Source organism: Plecotus auritus (assembly GCF_963455305.1).
Source record: "Plecotus auritus genome assembly, chromosome: 6".
NCBI classification, from domain to species: Eukaryota; Metazoa; Chordata; class Mammalia; order Chiroptera; family Vespertilionidae; genus Plecotus; species Plecotus auritus.
Window position 1 is genome coordinate 131,097,603 of NC_137773.1, and position 15,679 is coordinate 131,113,281.

At 43.3% G+C, this 15,679-nt stretch overlaps 1 protein-coding gene across 1 annotated transcript; it reads right to left on the bottom strand.

The window, feature by feature from the left end:
* Window positions 1-595: 595 nt before the first annotated feature.
* KCTD6 (potassium channel tetramerization domain containing 6) lies at window positions 596-14,980 on the bottom strand. Its single transcript, XM_080676878.1, has 3 exons — window positions 14,691-14,980; window positions 4,159-4,228; window positions 596-2,268 (listed from the first exon to the last, which is right to left on the bottom strand). Exons 2-3 carry the CDS (start codon window positions 4,183-4,185, stop codon window positions 1,582-1,584), a joined length of 714 nt encoding a protein of 237 aa, XP_080533004.1. The 5' UTR covers window positions 4,186-4,228; window positions 14,691-14,980; the 3' UTR covers window positions 596-1,581.
* Window positions 14,981-15,679: the final 699 nt, after the last annotated feature.

Below are 15,679 nucleotides of genomic sequence, written 5' to 3' on the forward strand. Positions count from 1 at the left end.
TATGCAAAATAAAGACTATTGAGAAACAAATACACATACCTGTTCCAGATCCTTCGTTCACTGCAGTTTATTTCCTCTCTTCAGAAACAGATTTAACTTGAATAATAAAATAATCTGTGGGTTACCAGATACGGTCAAAACCTCAGTTCTGGAACACCTCCCATCTCGAATAATTGGGTTCTCGACCAAGTTGTTTACAAAATATCTGGGCTGTCGAATAAAACTTTGGTTCCAACCCAACAACCCTTTCATGCTGATTACCTGTATGATCAGTCATGCGTCTCTCAGGCGACAAACAAAGGAGAGAATGCATGAGTGTGGGTCAGTTTATGGCAAAAACTCAAGTTAACATCTCAGGAAATTGTGCTGTGAAGAGTCTCATGTGTTTTTGCTTATTTACATTATTTCTAATGGGGAAAAATGATTTGTTTTTCAAACAAACTGCTTCCCGAATAGCCTTCCGGAATGAACTAAGTTTGAGAACCGAGGTCCCCCTGTATAAGAGAATAAAGTGGCTGAAGAGTCAGTATGTTCCGAGACTCAACACAAAGCTCGGATAAGGGTCATGTTCAGATATAACAAATGGTAGCTTATTGAAGAAAAATTTTTAATCTTCAACATAATTCCTACTTGATAAAATCTGTCAAATTGTATGTTCACTGTTCAAATTGTACTTCCATCTATCCCTGCTTAATAACACAGCAGAGTTCTATAAACTGCCTCCGAAGGTACCGCTGAGTCCTCTTGAGTCAAATACAAGTGTGCTTTGGCAGTGCAGTGTATGTTGGTACATAAAACAAACAATGCATACTTTAGAGACAAGAAATACCATTTTCCCCTTAAGTAACAATAGTCAATAAATATAAACCTAATTTTTCTATTTCATTTTTTATTAGTTTTTTTTTCTGGTAGACAGTACACTTGGGAATTATACTGCACCAGGCATAAGAAGTAAGATTTCTACCACAGGGACATTTTGTATTCAGAATCCAATATAAATATTTCTAGTCAGACATTTCCATGGCTACAGATATTTGGTTGCTTGATTTATATGCATAGAAAGAAACAGTTGTCATAACTGTAAAAAGCAGTACTTAACAAGTACTTTTAAATGATTGGAACAGTTTTCTTTTAATATTACAATACTGCTTATTGGTTTGGAAACTAGGTCACCCTACATGATGTTTTGATTTTTGTCAAAAGCATCAGGAGTACTCACTCTGTTTATTCTTTCATTCCTATATTTTTGAGCCTCTAGTTGAGTTAGGGACCATTTAATCAGAAATCATTTTAGCACTGTAATAAAAAAAAAAGCTCTGTTAAGGGTTGATTATATACCATAATAATTTTCAGACTTCTTTTTATAAAAAAGTTATCTGGAGGCTCTGAACAGGCACATGCATACTCAGGGTGAAGGGAATAAACATAGAGGAATCCACTAAAGCACAAAACTTCCTTCTGCTCCTCAATGCCTTCAAATAAATACAAAAAAAAAAAAACACTTTTTAAATCCCACCAAAAAAAATCAGTCCCTTCCATCTCCTGGAGAGTCAGTGTCCAGGAACTCCCCCGGGATGGAGATCAATCGTCTGTCTTCCGGGCCAGCCTACAGAAAGTCCAGTTGTGCTCCACTGTGTTCTCATTGGCCCGCTCACTCATGTGATGCACCCGGGTGTTGCGGATCGTGAAGCCCTGTTTTGTGATATATTCCATCAGGTGGACCCGAAGAGACACTTCCTGGTGATAATCACAGGGCCCAAAGGTGAAGGAGACCTGGCAGTCTCTGGTGTCCATCATGTGCTTATTCCACTTGGTAAAATAGTTTGAGATTCCTTCTAATAAGGAATGGACCTTGGTGGTGATGGTTAACTGGGTAATGATGACAGCTACTGGATTGGAGTACTTAGAAAGCTTCCGAGTACTTGATAATTCCACAACTTCTTCAAAAGTATCCATAGGATACAAAGGCTTCGGGTCATTGAGACACTGAATCAAGGGCTCAATCTGATAAAAGTCTGCTTCTTTTCGAAGCAGATCAAACTCCTTAAAATCCAGGGGTAAGGTCAACTCTGAAGTTCTTAAGAAGTTGAGGACATATCTGAAAAGAGGTCCATCTCGATCAATGAAGTAATTGCCTTGAGGGTCTCGAGCTGTGGGGAAGTCCCCCCCAAACATAGCTCCAAGCATGGAATCCGGGTATCGGGTCAATGTGGTGAGAGACGTTGTGTACAAGTGTCCACCTACATTTAACGTGACTGGGTCAGTCATCTGAAATTTTGTAAAAAATTATTAGTCACCTGAAGTTTTTAAAATCCTAACTTTGACAAATTAAGAAAAATGGTAACAAGCAAAGCAAAAGATTCCTTCAGGCTATAAGTATTTAGCAATCCTGTTATGCAAAACAGCTTTACTTTCAGTGATTACCCACCTAGATGCAGGGATCTAACATAGGCTTTCAATAGGGGATAACTCTATTTCTTCTAAGAAACAAGGGCATCACTTCCAAAGCCATTTAATTTCAGCCCCAGTATCTAAAGAGAAGTTTCGTGAGAGTATATTAGGGAAAGACAAAGGCCAAACTAAAATAAACTAAGTTTCTTTCTGCTTTAAAAAAGAGACTTGTTCTGGCTGGTGTGGCTCAGTTGAGTGTCATCTCTGCACAGAGAGGTCACTGGTTAGATTCCTGGTCAGGCCATATGCCCAGGTTTCAGGCTCACTTCCCAGTAGGGGGCGTGAAGGAGGCGGTGTTTGTTGTTTCTCTCTCCCTCTCCCTTACTCTCTAAAAAAGTCAAAAAACATTTTTAAAAAGTAAGTCATTTTTCTTAACTCAATTTGAAATAAAATAGGCCAAAAAATGATTTGATAATGAAAAGAATCTACTTTCGATATTTCTTCTGTTTTCTCTTCTCTCAAAAGGGGGTGGGGAATCATGAAATTTTTTTAAAAGATAAAATTTGTGCAGACCTAATCTTACTTTTTCATGGCAATAACAGTGCCAAATACTAAGTTAAAATACACAGTTTGATCAACACAATCTCATATACCCAAAAGCTAACAGCAACTTTCAAATTTCAAAATCTGATAGTGTATTCACTTTTGTAACATTAATGTTGTAACCTGCTCTTAGTTTTGAAAAGCAAACTTCTCTAAATAATACATACCTTCAGTTTTAGAAATCATATTAAGAAAAACTATAAAGAGACTGACAGACTTCAGGTACTAGACAAGTAAAATATTTCTTACCGAAGTAAAAGGAAAATAGGAAGATATGCACACACAAGGAAAGTACAAGTGGGAAAAGTGGCACCTTCTCAATGGTTAACCTCCCTAACCACAAGGAAATGTGCTCTGTACCAGCGGTTGGCAACCGGTGGTCCGCGGACCACGGTGGTCCGTGAGGTCTGAAAGGTTGGTGACCGCTGCTCTGTACTATTCCCCACTGGACCCTTTTCATAGTCACTGTTCTATGAAGGAAGAGTATTAACGGCAATAAACTTTTAAAGACCAGAAGTCATGATCTCTCTCAAATAAAGTTACTCTGAAGTCTATGTTGAGTTTGCTTTCTTTTTTTTCTTTAAATAAATTTTTATTGATTTTTTACAGAGAGGAAGGGAGAAGGATAGAGTTAGAAACATCAATGGGAGAGAAACATCGATCAGCTGCCTCCTGCACACCTCCCACTGGGGATGTGCCCACAACCAAGGTACATGCCCTTGACTGGAATCGAACCCAGGACCTTTCAGTCTGCAGGCCGATGCTCCATCCACTGAGCCAAACCAGTTAGGGCGAGTTTGCTTTCATAAAAACATCAAACACCCCAAAACACATCTAAATTAATTAAGGGGAGTTACACCAACAATTTTCATTATTACAAGATGTATGATACCTAAGAATACATAAGGGGGGAAAGACATCCTATATAACATCCTATATAATAAAAGGCTAATATGCAAATTGTCCCCTCAACCGGAGTTCGACCAGGAGTTCAACTGGGAGTTTGATGTGGCCCCTCCCCCTGGCCGGCTCCACCCCCAATCGCCCCCCCACCCCGATTAGGGTGAGCCGGCCAGACCCCACCCGTGCACAAATTCGTGCACCAGGCGTCTAGTACAAAAATAATTTGACAGTCTTCAAAACACATCTGCAAAAGCATCTCACCATATAGCCCCAGTCTCCATTATCCATCTGCTCCAGCGCTGCGTCTGGGGAGCCCAGGTTCCAGGGAAACCTGGGGAGGAGAAAAAGACAAGACAGCACATGTAACCATGAAAACAGAGAGGAAAGATTTTCCCACTTCACAGAGCAGGCGGGAACATGAGAAAACTACTCATCTTTGCTCAATTAAAACCTGCTATAGGGCAAAGATCTAGGGAAGCATTCCTCTAGAGCAGCAATTTTCAATCAGGGTGCTACAAGAATTTTTAAAATATGCAATACCACCCTGGCTGGTTGCTCAGTGGTTAGAGAGTCAGTCTTTGGACCAAAGGGTTGCAGGTTCAATTCCCAGTCAAGGGCATGTACCTGGGTTGCAGGTTCGATCCCCAGCCCTGGTCAGGGCACATGTGGGAGGCAACCAATTGATGTCTCTCTCTCTCTCTCCCCCCCCCCCACCCCCTTCCCTGCCACTCTAAAAAAAAGAAAATCAATGGGGAAAATTATCCTTGGGTAAGGATTAACAAATATATATGCAATACCTGACTCTTTAGTCAGGGGCACTGACCTCTTTTCCTTTAGACTGCCAAATTAAAAAATGACAACAACCAATACAATAGCCATCCAGTATGAATGAATCAAAATTATACCTATTTTGTCTGGCCGGTGTTGCTCAGTCGTTGAGCCTCGACCAATGAACCAAGAGATACAGTTCGATTCCTATGAACCAGGGGGTCACAGTTTGCTTTCTGGTCAGAGCACATGCCCAGTTACCAGCTCAATCCCCAGTAAGGGGCATGCAGCCAATTGATGATTCTCTCTCATCACTGATGTTTCTCTCTCCCTTTCCCTTTCTAAAATCAATAAAAATATTTATTTTTAAATTATACCTATTTTTTTTTGTCAGATCTGCACAAAATATAATATACAGTGGAATCTCGGTTCTCTAACTTAGTGGTTGGCAAACTGCGGCTCGCAAGCCACATGCGGCTCGCAAGCCGCAGTTTGCCACTCTGTTGACTAATGAGTTTGCCGACCACTGGGATAGGGGCTTAATCACAAGGAACAACAACAGCCTGTAATTATTGGAATCGAGAGTCTAGGTCAATGGTCGGCAAACTCATTAGTCAACAGAGCGGCAAACCGCGGCTCACGAGCCGCAATATGCTGACCACTGCTCTAACTTAATTTGTTCCCTAAGGTTGTTCGAGGAGTAATTTGTTGGAAAACTAAATCATTTTTTCCCCATTAGAAATAATGTAAATCGGGGACAAACCAAGATGGCGGCATAGGTAAACACCTAAACTGCTGCCTCGTACAACAATTTCAAAACTACAACTAAAAGACAAAACGGACATCATCCAGAACCACAGGAAGGCTGGCTGAGTGGAAATTCTACAACTAGAAGGAAAGAGAAAAGCACATTGAGACTCAGAGGAACGGCGGAAGACAGAGGTACCGAGGTGTGCGCGCTGAGAGGACTGGCAACTGAGTGCGTGGCTGGCTTTCTCAAGCGGGAGGGAGACAAAAGCTCCTGACTGCTCTGAACTCGTTCCGAGCGAGACTCTGGCAACCCAGACTCATTCGGGGAGAAACTGGACTGTCTGGCAGTGTGCGGAAATCGAGGACAGCTTTCTCTCAGAGATGCCTGCAGCGATTACCATGGGACACTGAGACACAGGGGTCTATTAGGGCAGGGCTGACGGGAAACCAATGCTGTCTGCTCCGCCCTGAGACTCTGCCCCATCCAAGCTGAGCACAGAGGCTTTTGCAAGTCTTGTTTCATAAGGGTGTCTCCAGCAAGAAGTCCTCCCAGTGTAGACACAGCTGATCCTCACAGCCAATTGGCCTGGAGGTCAATTCCTCCCATTGATACCAACAACAATCAAGGCTTAACTACAACAAGACTGTGCACACAGCCCACAAAGGGGTGCACCAAGAGTGTCCACCTCAGGTAACTGGGGAGACTGAGCCACTGGGCCCTATAAGACACCTAGCACACAAAGCCACTCTGTCAACTCAGGGAAGCAACCAAAATGCAGAGACAAAGAAACAGATCACAAATGAAAGAAATGGAGGAAAGCAAACGACTGGATATAGAGTTCAAAACCACGGTTATAAGGTTTTTCAAGAATTTTCTAGAAAAGGCCGACAAAGTTAGTGAGACCCTCAAGGATATGAAAAAGGACCAACTAGAAATTAAGCATACACTGACTGAAATAAAAAATATTATACAGAGATCTAACAGCAGACTAGAGGATCACAAGAATCAAGTCAAAGATTTGAAATACAAAGAAGCAAAAAACACTCAACCGGAAAAGCAAAAAGAAAAAAGAATCCAAAAATATGAAGATAGTGTAAGGAGCCTCTGGGACAACTTCAAGCATACCAACATCAGAATTATGGGGGTGCCAGAAGAGAGAGAGCAAGATCCTGAGAACCTATTTGAAGAAATAATGACTGAAAACTTCCCCCACCTGGTGAAAGAAATAGACTTACAAGTCCAGGAAGCGCACAGAACCCCAAACAAAAGGAATCCAAAGAGGACCACACCAAGACACATCATAATTAAAATGCCAAGAGCAAAGGACAAAGAGAGAATATTAAAAGCAGCAAGAGAAAAACAGTTAATTACCTACAAGGGAGCACCCATACGATTGTCAGCTGATTTCTCAACAGAAACTATGCAGGCCAGACGGGAGTGGCAAGAAATATTCCAAGTGATGAAGAACAAGAACCTACAATCAAGATTACTCTACCCAGCAAAGCTATCATTCAGATAAAGAGCTTCACAGATAAGAAAAAGCTAAAGGAGTTCATCACCACCAAACCAGTATTATATGAAATGCTGAAAGGTATTCTTTAAGAAGGGGAAGAAGAAGAAAAAGGTAAAGATAAAAATTATGAACAACAAATACATATCTATCAACAAGTGAATCTAAAAATCAAGTGAATAAAAAATCTGATGAACAGAATAAACTGGTGAATATAATAGAATCAGAGGCATAGAAAGGGAGTGGACTGACAATTCTTGAGGGGAAAGGGGTGTGGGGGGTGTGGGAGGAGACTGGACAAAAATCATACACCTATGGATGAGGACAGTGTGGGGGGGAGGGGCGGTAAGGGCAGAGGGTGGGGTGGGAACCGGGTGGAGGAGAGCTATGGGGGAAAAAAGAGGAACAATTGTAATAATCTGAACAATAAAGATTTATTAAATTTAAAAAAAAGAAATAATGTAAATTGAATTAATCCATTCCAGACCCCAAAAAGCAAAAAAACACAAAAATCTTCACAGCACAATTTCCTGGGATGTTAACAACACACAATTTAGTGGTCACCCGAGAGACATGTGACTGATCACACAGGTATCAGCATGGAAGGGTTTTTGGGTCAAGAACCAAAGTTGTTGTGTTTTTTTTAATATATATTTTTATTGATTTCAGAGAGGAAGGGAGAGGGAGAGAGAGATAGAAACATCAATGATGAGGCCTAACCAGTTTGGCTCAGTGGATAGAGCGTCAGCCTGCAGACTGAAAGGTCCCAGGTTCGATTCCAGTCAAGGGCATGTACTTTGGTTGTGGGCACATCCCCAGTAGGGGGCGTGCAGGAGGCAGCTGATTGATGTTTCTCATCGATATTTCCCTTCCTCTCTGTAAAAAATCAATAAAATATATTTAAAAAAGGAAAAAAAATCAATGATGAGAGAGAATCATTGATTGGCTGCCTCCTGCATGCCCCCTACTGGGGATTGTCCACAACCCAGGCATGTGCCCTGACTGGGAATCGAACCTGGGACCCTTCAGTCCGCAGGCTGATGCTCTATCCACTGAGCCAAACCAGATAGGGCAAGAACCAAAGTTTTACATTAACAACTTCATCAAGAACTGAATTGTTTGAGATGGGAGACATTCGAGAACCGAGATTTGATCTATAATATTTGGTGTTCCACAGAATTTTAGTAATTAGTTTATGTGTGCCATGAGATGAAAAAGGTTGAAAATTGCTGCTTTAGAGCATTCTATGGGCGCTCTATTCTTCCCACAACATGCACCTAATCTCTACAGAGAAAGAATTATCCTATACTCAGTGAACAAGGAAGAGCCTAGGAAGTAAATTAGTCATTCAAATTCTTCCTATCTTCTCTGAAAATTCAATTTTTAGAATTTCTATGGAAGAACATTATGATTAACTCTACAACCTTATCCCTGTACAAACCTATCATGATCCTTACCAAAAAGGCTGTTTAAGAGAAAGGTGGGGGGGACCTCTTTTTCATCAGCATTTCAGCTATACAAACTAAACATCTCAGTAAAAGCATTAAAAAAAAACTTAGACCTCCAAGATACCAGTCTCACTTTGCAAGAGAAATACCATCAGAATGGTATTTCTTTCATAACATAAAAAACTAAGTATACTTTTAATACTGATACATTTCATTTATACAATAATCAAAACAAATAGAACATAATTTAAATGCCAAACCATTAAAGCAAATTTTGGGGCAAAAAGAACCTTACAAAGCGGTTTGAGTCACTCAGCTGGCACTTGGGAGAGTCAGCCTGAAGACAGTGATAAACACCAGATACTAATGATGCCAGTTTGAATTTACCTACAATTCCAAATCCACTTAAGCAAACAGTTTCCCAGCTACTGAACTGCTTCAGTCAGTACCCTCTCACACACATCATTCCCCAATCAACCAGCAAAGCAATTTCAAGAGCTCTGACAAGAGACAATAAGAAGCATGGACTTATCGGAAAAGCACTGGCTTCTTTATGTGGTCTTTAAACAGATTCACTTTTCCCACTTTTAGAGGAATCTGGCACACTATTCCCAGAACAGGCCTGGCTACAGAAGATCACAAAGGCTCTTTCTCAAAAGGTCAGTCAGGCATGTAGAGAACATTTGCATAGCACAGCATGGGCTGAAATCAGAGCCTGAAGCATCTATTTCTCCACCTCAAAAATTCTTCAAAGCAAACAAGCTAAAATGTGGGCCAGACAACGCAGCCAGTTTTTATTCTAATACCACACTCAGCAGTTGGATATAGATAGGCCTCCACATGCTATAGGGTGAGAAACAGAACAAATGTCAGATTCAGGGCTGTTTGTGACAAGCTTTCATTCCTGACTTGTTTCACAAACAGTATTTTGAAGTAAAGAGAACAAAAAAAAAACAAAAAAACAAAGACAAAAAAACCACAGGCTTTACCAATTTGTATTATTAGCATCTGATTCAGTTACTGATAAAACAGACAGGTAAGTAACAATTTAAAAGACCAGTCATCCAAAGGTTTTGTAAGATGCCCCTCTTTGGCATCTTCCCATCACCAAAAGCATTCATTCCTGACAGCCTCAAAAATAATTCAAACCACATTTACTGTAGGTCAGTAGACATTAGGTGCAATGTGGAAACAGGACACAGGAAAGTACAATCCCTGTCTTCAATCTATGAAGAAAGGCAACATGCAACACCTGAAGTACAGCACAGAATTCAAAGTGCTATGAACATATAGACTGCCAGAGGCCTTCTGGAAGAAAGAGCAAGAACAGTTCCAAATGGAAAAAATGGAGGACTTCTGGGAAGAACTCGCTCAGTAGACCTCTGCAGGAATAGCTGGACAACCTGAGAAGGGATTCTGGAATGAAGAAACATTTAAGTAAAAGGGGGAGGGGCCTTTCTCCCCCCCGCCCCCCCCCCCCCACACACACACACAACATTCCTGATACAGCAAGCAGTGCAGGAATTACTATCCCCATTTTATAGCCTCAAAATAGAAAAACAGCAGATAGGGATTTGCTCTAGGCCTCATAGCTGGAAAGAGCTGATTACGAGCTTGAGTTTTCTGACTCCTAGTTTAGATCTTTCCATGAATCCCTTCCTTGGGTAGAAACAGAAGGAAGAGAACCCAAAAAAGCAAGAAACTAAAAGGATTAACTTTAGACCTCCTTCAGCTATCTATTAACCTTAACCACCTTCTAAGGTTTTAGTTACAAATGTTAACAGTCACTCAGTTTAAGCGCACAGTCATAACGGGTTTGTAAAAATTCCCCTGAGGCAAACCATCAAGAACCTACTCCCTAGTGCAAGCCTGTCAAACTCAAAGGCTAACACGGGCCAAATACACAAGGTTTAAGTTTATGTGGGCCGCAAAAAAAAACAAAAGCTTCAATTTTCATAGAAATGTAGGTTTATTTCGATAGAGACATGAATACAAAAGGCTGAAATAAATGAGTAATCATTAATATAAAATAATAGAACATTTTAATAAAAACTAATATTTTTTCTTGAACATTAACTCACCAGACACTAAATAACTGCGCAAATTAATAAGCGTAAGGCAAATAAACCTATTTCTCTTGTTCTCCGAAAGTGAAATGTTTCCTGTCGTGCACACCAAACAAGTCAGTCCAAGACTAATGACATGGCAATTGGCTGCTAAAATATTTGATGCTAGCATTAGTGGAGAGAAATGGTGCGGCTGCGCTTAAGGCGAATGAGGGAGATGAATGCAACACGATTATTGTAATCAGTCTTTAGCGAACATTGTAGTTCATTATTAATAATTATGTATAACAAGATATTGTAAAAATTAAGTTACTAAATTTTTATTAAAACGTTTCTTACATACCGTTATATTGGCTGGGCCGCAAAAATATTCGTTGTGGGCCACGTGCGGCCCATGGGCTGCGAGTTTGACATGCTTGCCCTAGTGTGACTGAAGGCTGCTGTCCTATCTATAAGTGAAGTGAAGAACTCCAATACAGCAATGTCCAAATGGTTAGATGAGAAATGGGGACCAAGACAAGGAAACAAAGCAGACATCATCAGTGTTACAGCTGTTACACAAGGTCTGTCCACTACTAAACCTTTTCCCTTTTTTTAACTGTTAAATCAAAAAAAAAGATAACTTCTTAAACAATCATAAAAAGAAAATTAGATCCTGCCCCTGAATCTGCTCTACAGCAAATCCAAGGTTCTGTTCTGGTACAAAGATGTAATGCCCTCAAGCTTAATAATTTAGGAAAGCAATTATGGGAATCTTAAAAAGCAACCAAACACCTCCTTACACTTGTGTATATGATACATCAAAATAAAATAAAGTCACTTCCAATAACAATGACTAAACTATCCAAAAAATACCAAATTGTTCACTAAAGAGCTCTAAGGGGAAAATAATATTGCTTCAATTTTATCTTTACTCCTTACTTCTAAATATCCTCTGTGGAGATGCTTAGATATAGCAAGAAACAAACTAAACAAAGCTGGAAGATTCCTGGTCTTCCAATAGCTGGATAGTTGGCCTCTGAATTGATAACTATTAGGAACATCTGAGAAACAACGCAGATGAATGAAATAGAACATAACCCAAAAGAATTTCCAGAACAGCTTCCATCTCTTCTAAATCATTTCCCAGAGCTGCTAACAATTAGAAAATGATTTATTTTCTTTTCATCTTCTCTCCCTTCTGGCAGTCTCCAAGGGAGGGCTTTATGAGAAGCTAAATGACCACAAGATGGGCAGCAGAAGGAAGATCTTGAAATGGACATCAAACAGGCTTGTTTTACTTGATTAAAACAAAGAAAAACCTAATGTTTCAGAAAATTTGCCAGGAATGGAGATTATGAAGATAACAATGAAAAAAAATTTTCCTTTAAAGTGACCTGCCTTACTAACAGACTGTTTTAAACAACAGTAGATGCAACAAGCGCAATTATAAAGTTCAAAGAAAGGCTCCAGAACCTGTAAAATCAGTTCACCTGGAAAAATCTGACCTTTGGCCCAAATAAAATTCTTGTGGCAACAACTGGGTGACCATTCCCTAAAAATATAAAACAGTACTAAATATTCGCCCACGTTTAAGCTACAAACGTTAATTATGACTAATGTATAAATTCTGTTAGCAGATAATTAAGGAAAATGCTACAGAATTTATAAAAGCCTTAAGAGAACATGCTAAGAATTTTCTAAAGTAGCAAATCTGGAAAATGCACAATTAAACAATACCTTAAAAGAAAAACCCAAGAACCCCTGAAAGCCATTTTCCTCACTACTTCAGAATTGCAATTACAGGCTTCATGGTTATGCTGAACTAATGTAACTCAAAGATTCTGGGTCTATCACTTCAGGTACAGACTAAGAATTCTCTAGGGCAAAAGTTCTACTCCTATCTAACAACCTATAGATTGCAATACACACTGTCCTCCAAACTTGAATAATAAAAACCTATAGCTACAGCCTTTCCAAAGTTTCCAGGTAGCCCTTTTAAAATGCCTTTCGATTAAATCTTTGTGCCTGGCATTCAGAAGACTCAATAAATTCCATCTGTGCATACCTGCAAATTTAAATTACCTTTGTACTGAATTTCTCTGTTGTTGAAACGTGGGAGTTTGAAAGTGAAATACTTTTCATAGTAACGAGTCCAGCGACATCTAAAGGAGTCTTCTGGGTTAACATTTGCATACAGGCAGGCTATGTAGCCAGGTGCAAAGTAGAATGTGATTGTGATGTCAGGTTATCCTTAACCACACCACTAAAGGAATGGGTTGTTTTTTCCTAAAACCAATTCTTTCTTCTCTCTCTTCTCTCCAGGTGGCTAGAAGACTCTCTCAGGTGAAAACTGTCCTTAATACTAAAGAGCTGTCACAAATAATCACAAAATCATTAAATTCCTCTCACTCTCCCTGTTTCCACAGGCTGAAACAGGATAACAGCACCTTCCCCAAAAAAGTAATACCACTTAGGCACAATACAAAGGCAACAAGTGACCTACAGGGTAGCAGGTCAGGACTAGGGTTCTGAAGTCACATGCAGGCCAGTGCAGAGGAAAGAGAATGGGTGAAGATTGCATCCCAATTCTGCTCCAATTCTGCTATGAGACCCTGATTAAATCAGTCTTTATGCCCAGCTGCTCCTTTGCAGAGGAGAAAATAAGCAAGATCATGAATAGAAAACCATTTGTAAACTGGCAAGTGTTAAACAAATATGAAAATGCTAGTGGCAGTATAAACAAAATTTCTATGGTAAATTAAGAAACTTGAGAGTGTGAACACAAGTAATTTAGAGCACTGGCATGAAGACAGGGCAAATACTGAAGACCTCTTAATCCACTTCCAATCTCCCCAGACCCCCATCCCCGGAGCCCCAGAGGGGAGAACTACAGGTACAGGGGAGCATCCCGCTTTTACAGAGACCGCCAGACGTCTGAGCTCCTGACCACAGAGGGAACTTCTCAAAGCATGACTCAGGATTATCTCCAAGGTTAAGATGAATCAAATAAATATGCGTATTCCATCTTAAGTAGACTCCAAATATCACAATCTAAGACACACTGAGGGATTCATAGAAAGATCCACCCTAGGATTCCTTTTCGTAGTGATGCTTTGGGTTAAATGTGACTTATGAAAATTCAAATCACACAAACCTAAGGAATAGCATCTGTGACAGTCCTGACGGCTCAATCCTGACTAGATGGCATTACCCAAAATGAGTGTTAGTATGGACTGATGGTTCTCAACCAAAGATCAAGTTCCCTCTCCCCACCAACCCCGTGGGTAAAGATATTCCTTTTCCTAGATACACATGGTTCATTTGAAGACATCAGGCCTGTGCTCAACACTGAACCCTAGCTTCCCTCCTCTCCTCGAATCATGCGGGCGTTCGGCACTTGTGACAGCGAGAAGATGCACATGCCCAGGGGAAAAGGTAAGAGGCGCTCAGGCCGCCCCAAACATTCTTAGCCAAACCGGGTCACCCCGGTCTCTCTGCACCCACACCTCATCTACCACGAAGTCCTGAAGTTGGATTTATGAACTTGATCTAGAACTGCTACACTTGAACAGAAACTTGATAACTTCAGCAGAATATCCAAACAGGATCTGTTTCATTTCTCCCGTCCACCCCTGGGACGGCCTTTTCCAGCGCCGGCGCGGCAGGTGCTCAGGGCTCCCCACGGCCACGGCCAGCGCTCACCCCTGACATGGAGCGATACCCAGGGCTGACACACATCTGGGTATGAGAAGCTCAGCCGCAGTCAGTGTGTCTGGGGCAGAAACTCCCCGAGGCGGGGCTCAGAAGCCCTCCCGCAGGTTTTAAATTAGGGCAAACGGGGGTAAGAAGCAGCACCCCCCCCCCCCAAAGCAATCCTTTTCGAGCACCCCGAGGTGCCCGGCCGGGCGGCGCCCCGCGGTTGCCCCGAAGACCAAGTCCCCACCCCGCCCGCGGCCCCGGCGTGGGACGGGAGATGCTGGGGCCTGGGCGGGGGGAGCGCACCGGAGCCCGACCCGGGTACGCCGTCACCACGCGTCCCGCCGGGCGGGCCCGGAACCCCCGCCCGAGCCCGGCCGCTCGGCCGCGGGCAGCCCGCCGCGGGCCCGTGCCAGCCCCAGAGCGCGCCGCCCGGTTCCCGGGGTGCCCTCGGCGCGGCCCCGCCACCGCCGTTCTCTCAGCCGCGCTCGGCCGGCCGCTCCTCCCGGGCTCCTCCCGGTGCCCGGCGCCCCCAGCCTCAGGCCCCCAACCCCGGGCCCGTCCCCACTCACTGAAGGCGGCGGCGGCCGCGCCGGTAGACACCGGCGGCCGAGAGCACGAGCGCGAGGACGAGCGAGCCCGCGCCCGGCAGCGGCGGCGGCGGCGGAGGGACGACTGAGCCCGCGCCCGGAGTTGCGGCTCCAGCCGCGCGGCGCGGGAGGCGCCTCCCAGCAGAGCCGCGGCGCCACGAGAGCGGGCGCCCTCTTCCGGCGGCGCGTGCGGGAGGCCAGGGGCCGAAGCGAGGCACTTCCAAGGGCTCAGCCCGGCCGCAGTCAGGCCGGCTCCGCCGCAGCCCAGGCCCCGCCCCCAGGCCTCGCCCCGAAACCCGAGGCCCCGCCCAGATCCCGCCCCGACGTCCTGCCTCCGCCTCCAATTTGGCATCCGCACAGCCCTCCCGCAACCTTCACTGCGTGCGCCCTCGGACCTAGGGTCCCCACTAGTGTTCTGTTGTCTTCTCACGAACATGCATGGGGTCCCGACCATATGCCAGGCCTAGGGGGTACAGCGGCCAGGAAGATGGAGGGGGTCCTAAGTAGAGAAGAAAACAGACAAGACCCAAGGAAACAGCCAGTAGACAAAATCCTGACAAGTTTTGATGTTCGGAGGCGCATGATAAAAGGAATTAGATGGAGAATAAAGGGAGGGCTCTGCTTCAGATGCAATGGCCAAGAAAGACCTGGACACTCTGCTGGTGGCAGAGGACCTCCTGGCCTTGCCCTCCGTGGGGCAGGCGACTCTAATAAGGTCACCTGTCAGGCCTGGTGGGCAGGTAGGGAAGGGCTGCCAGGCCTGAAAGGACAACCTGGGCTGCCAGATAGGAAGAAGGGCAGAGCTGACTTCAGCAGAAAGGGAGGACCAGTGCAAAGGCTCTGAGGCCTAACGGAGCTGGTCTTACTGGAGTCTGGGCACCATATTGTCCTCTTTTCACCAGGAAGGAAGCCAAGACTGCAGATGGTGGGGAATGAGGTAAAAGTCTCAGACCTAATTTGTCTCCAAGAAT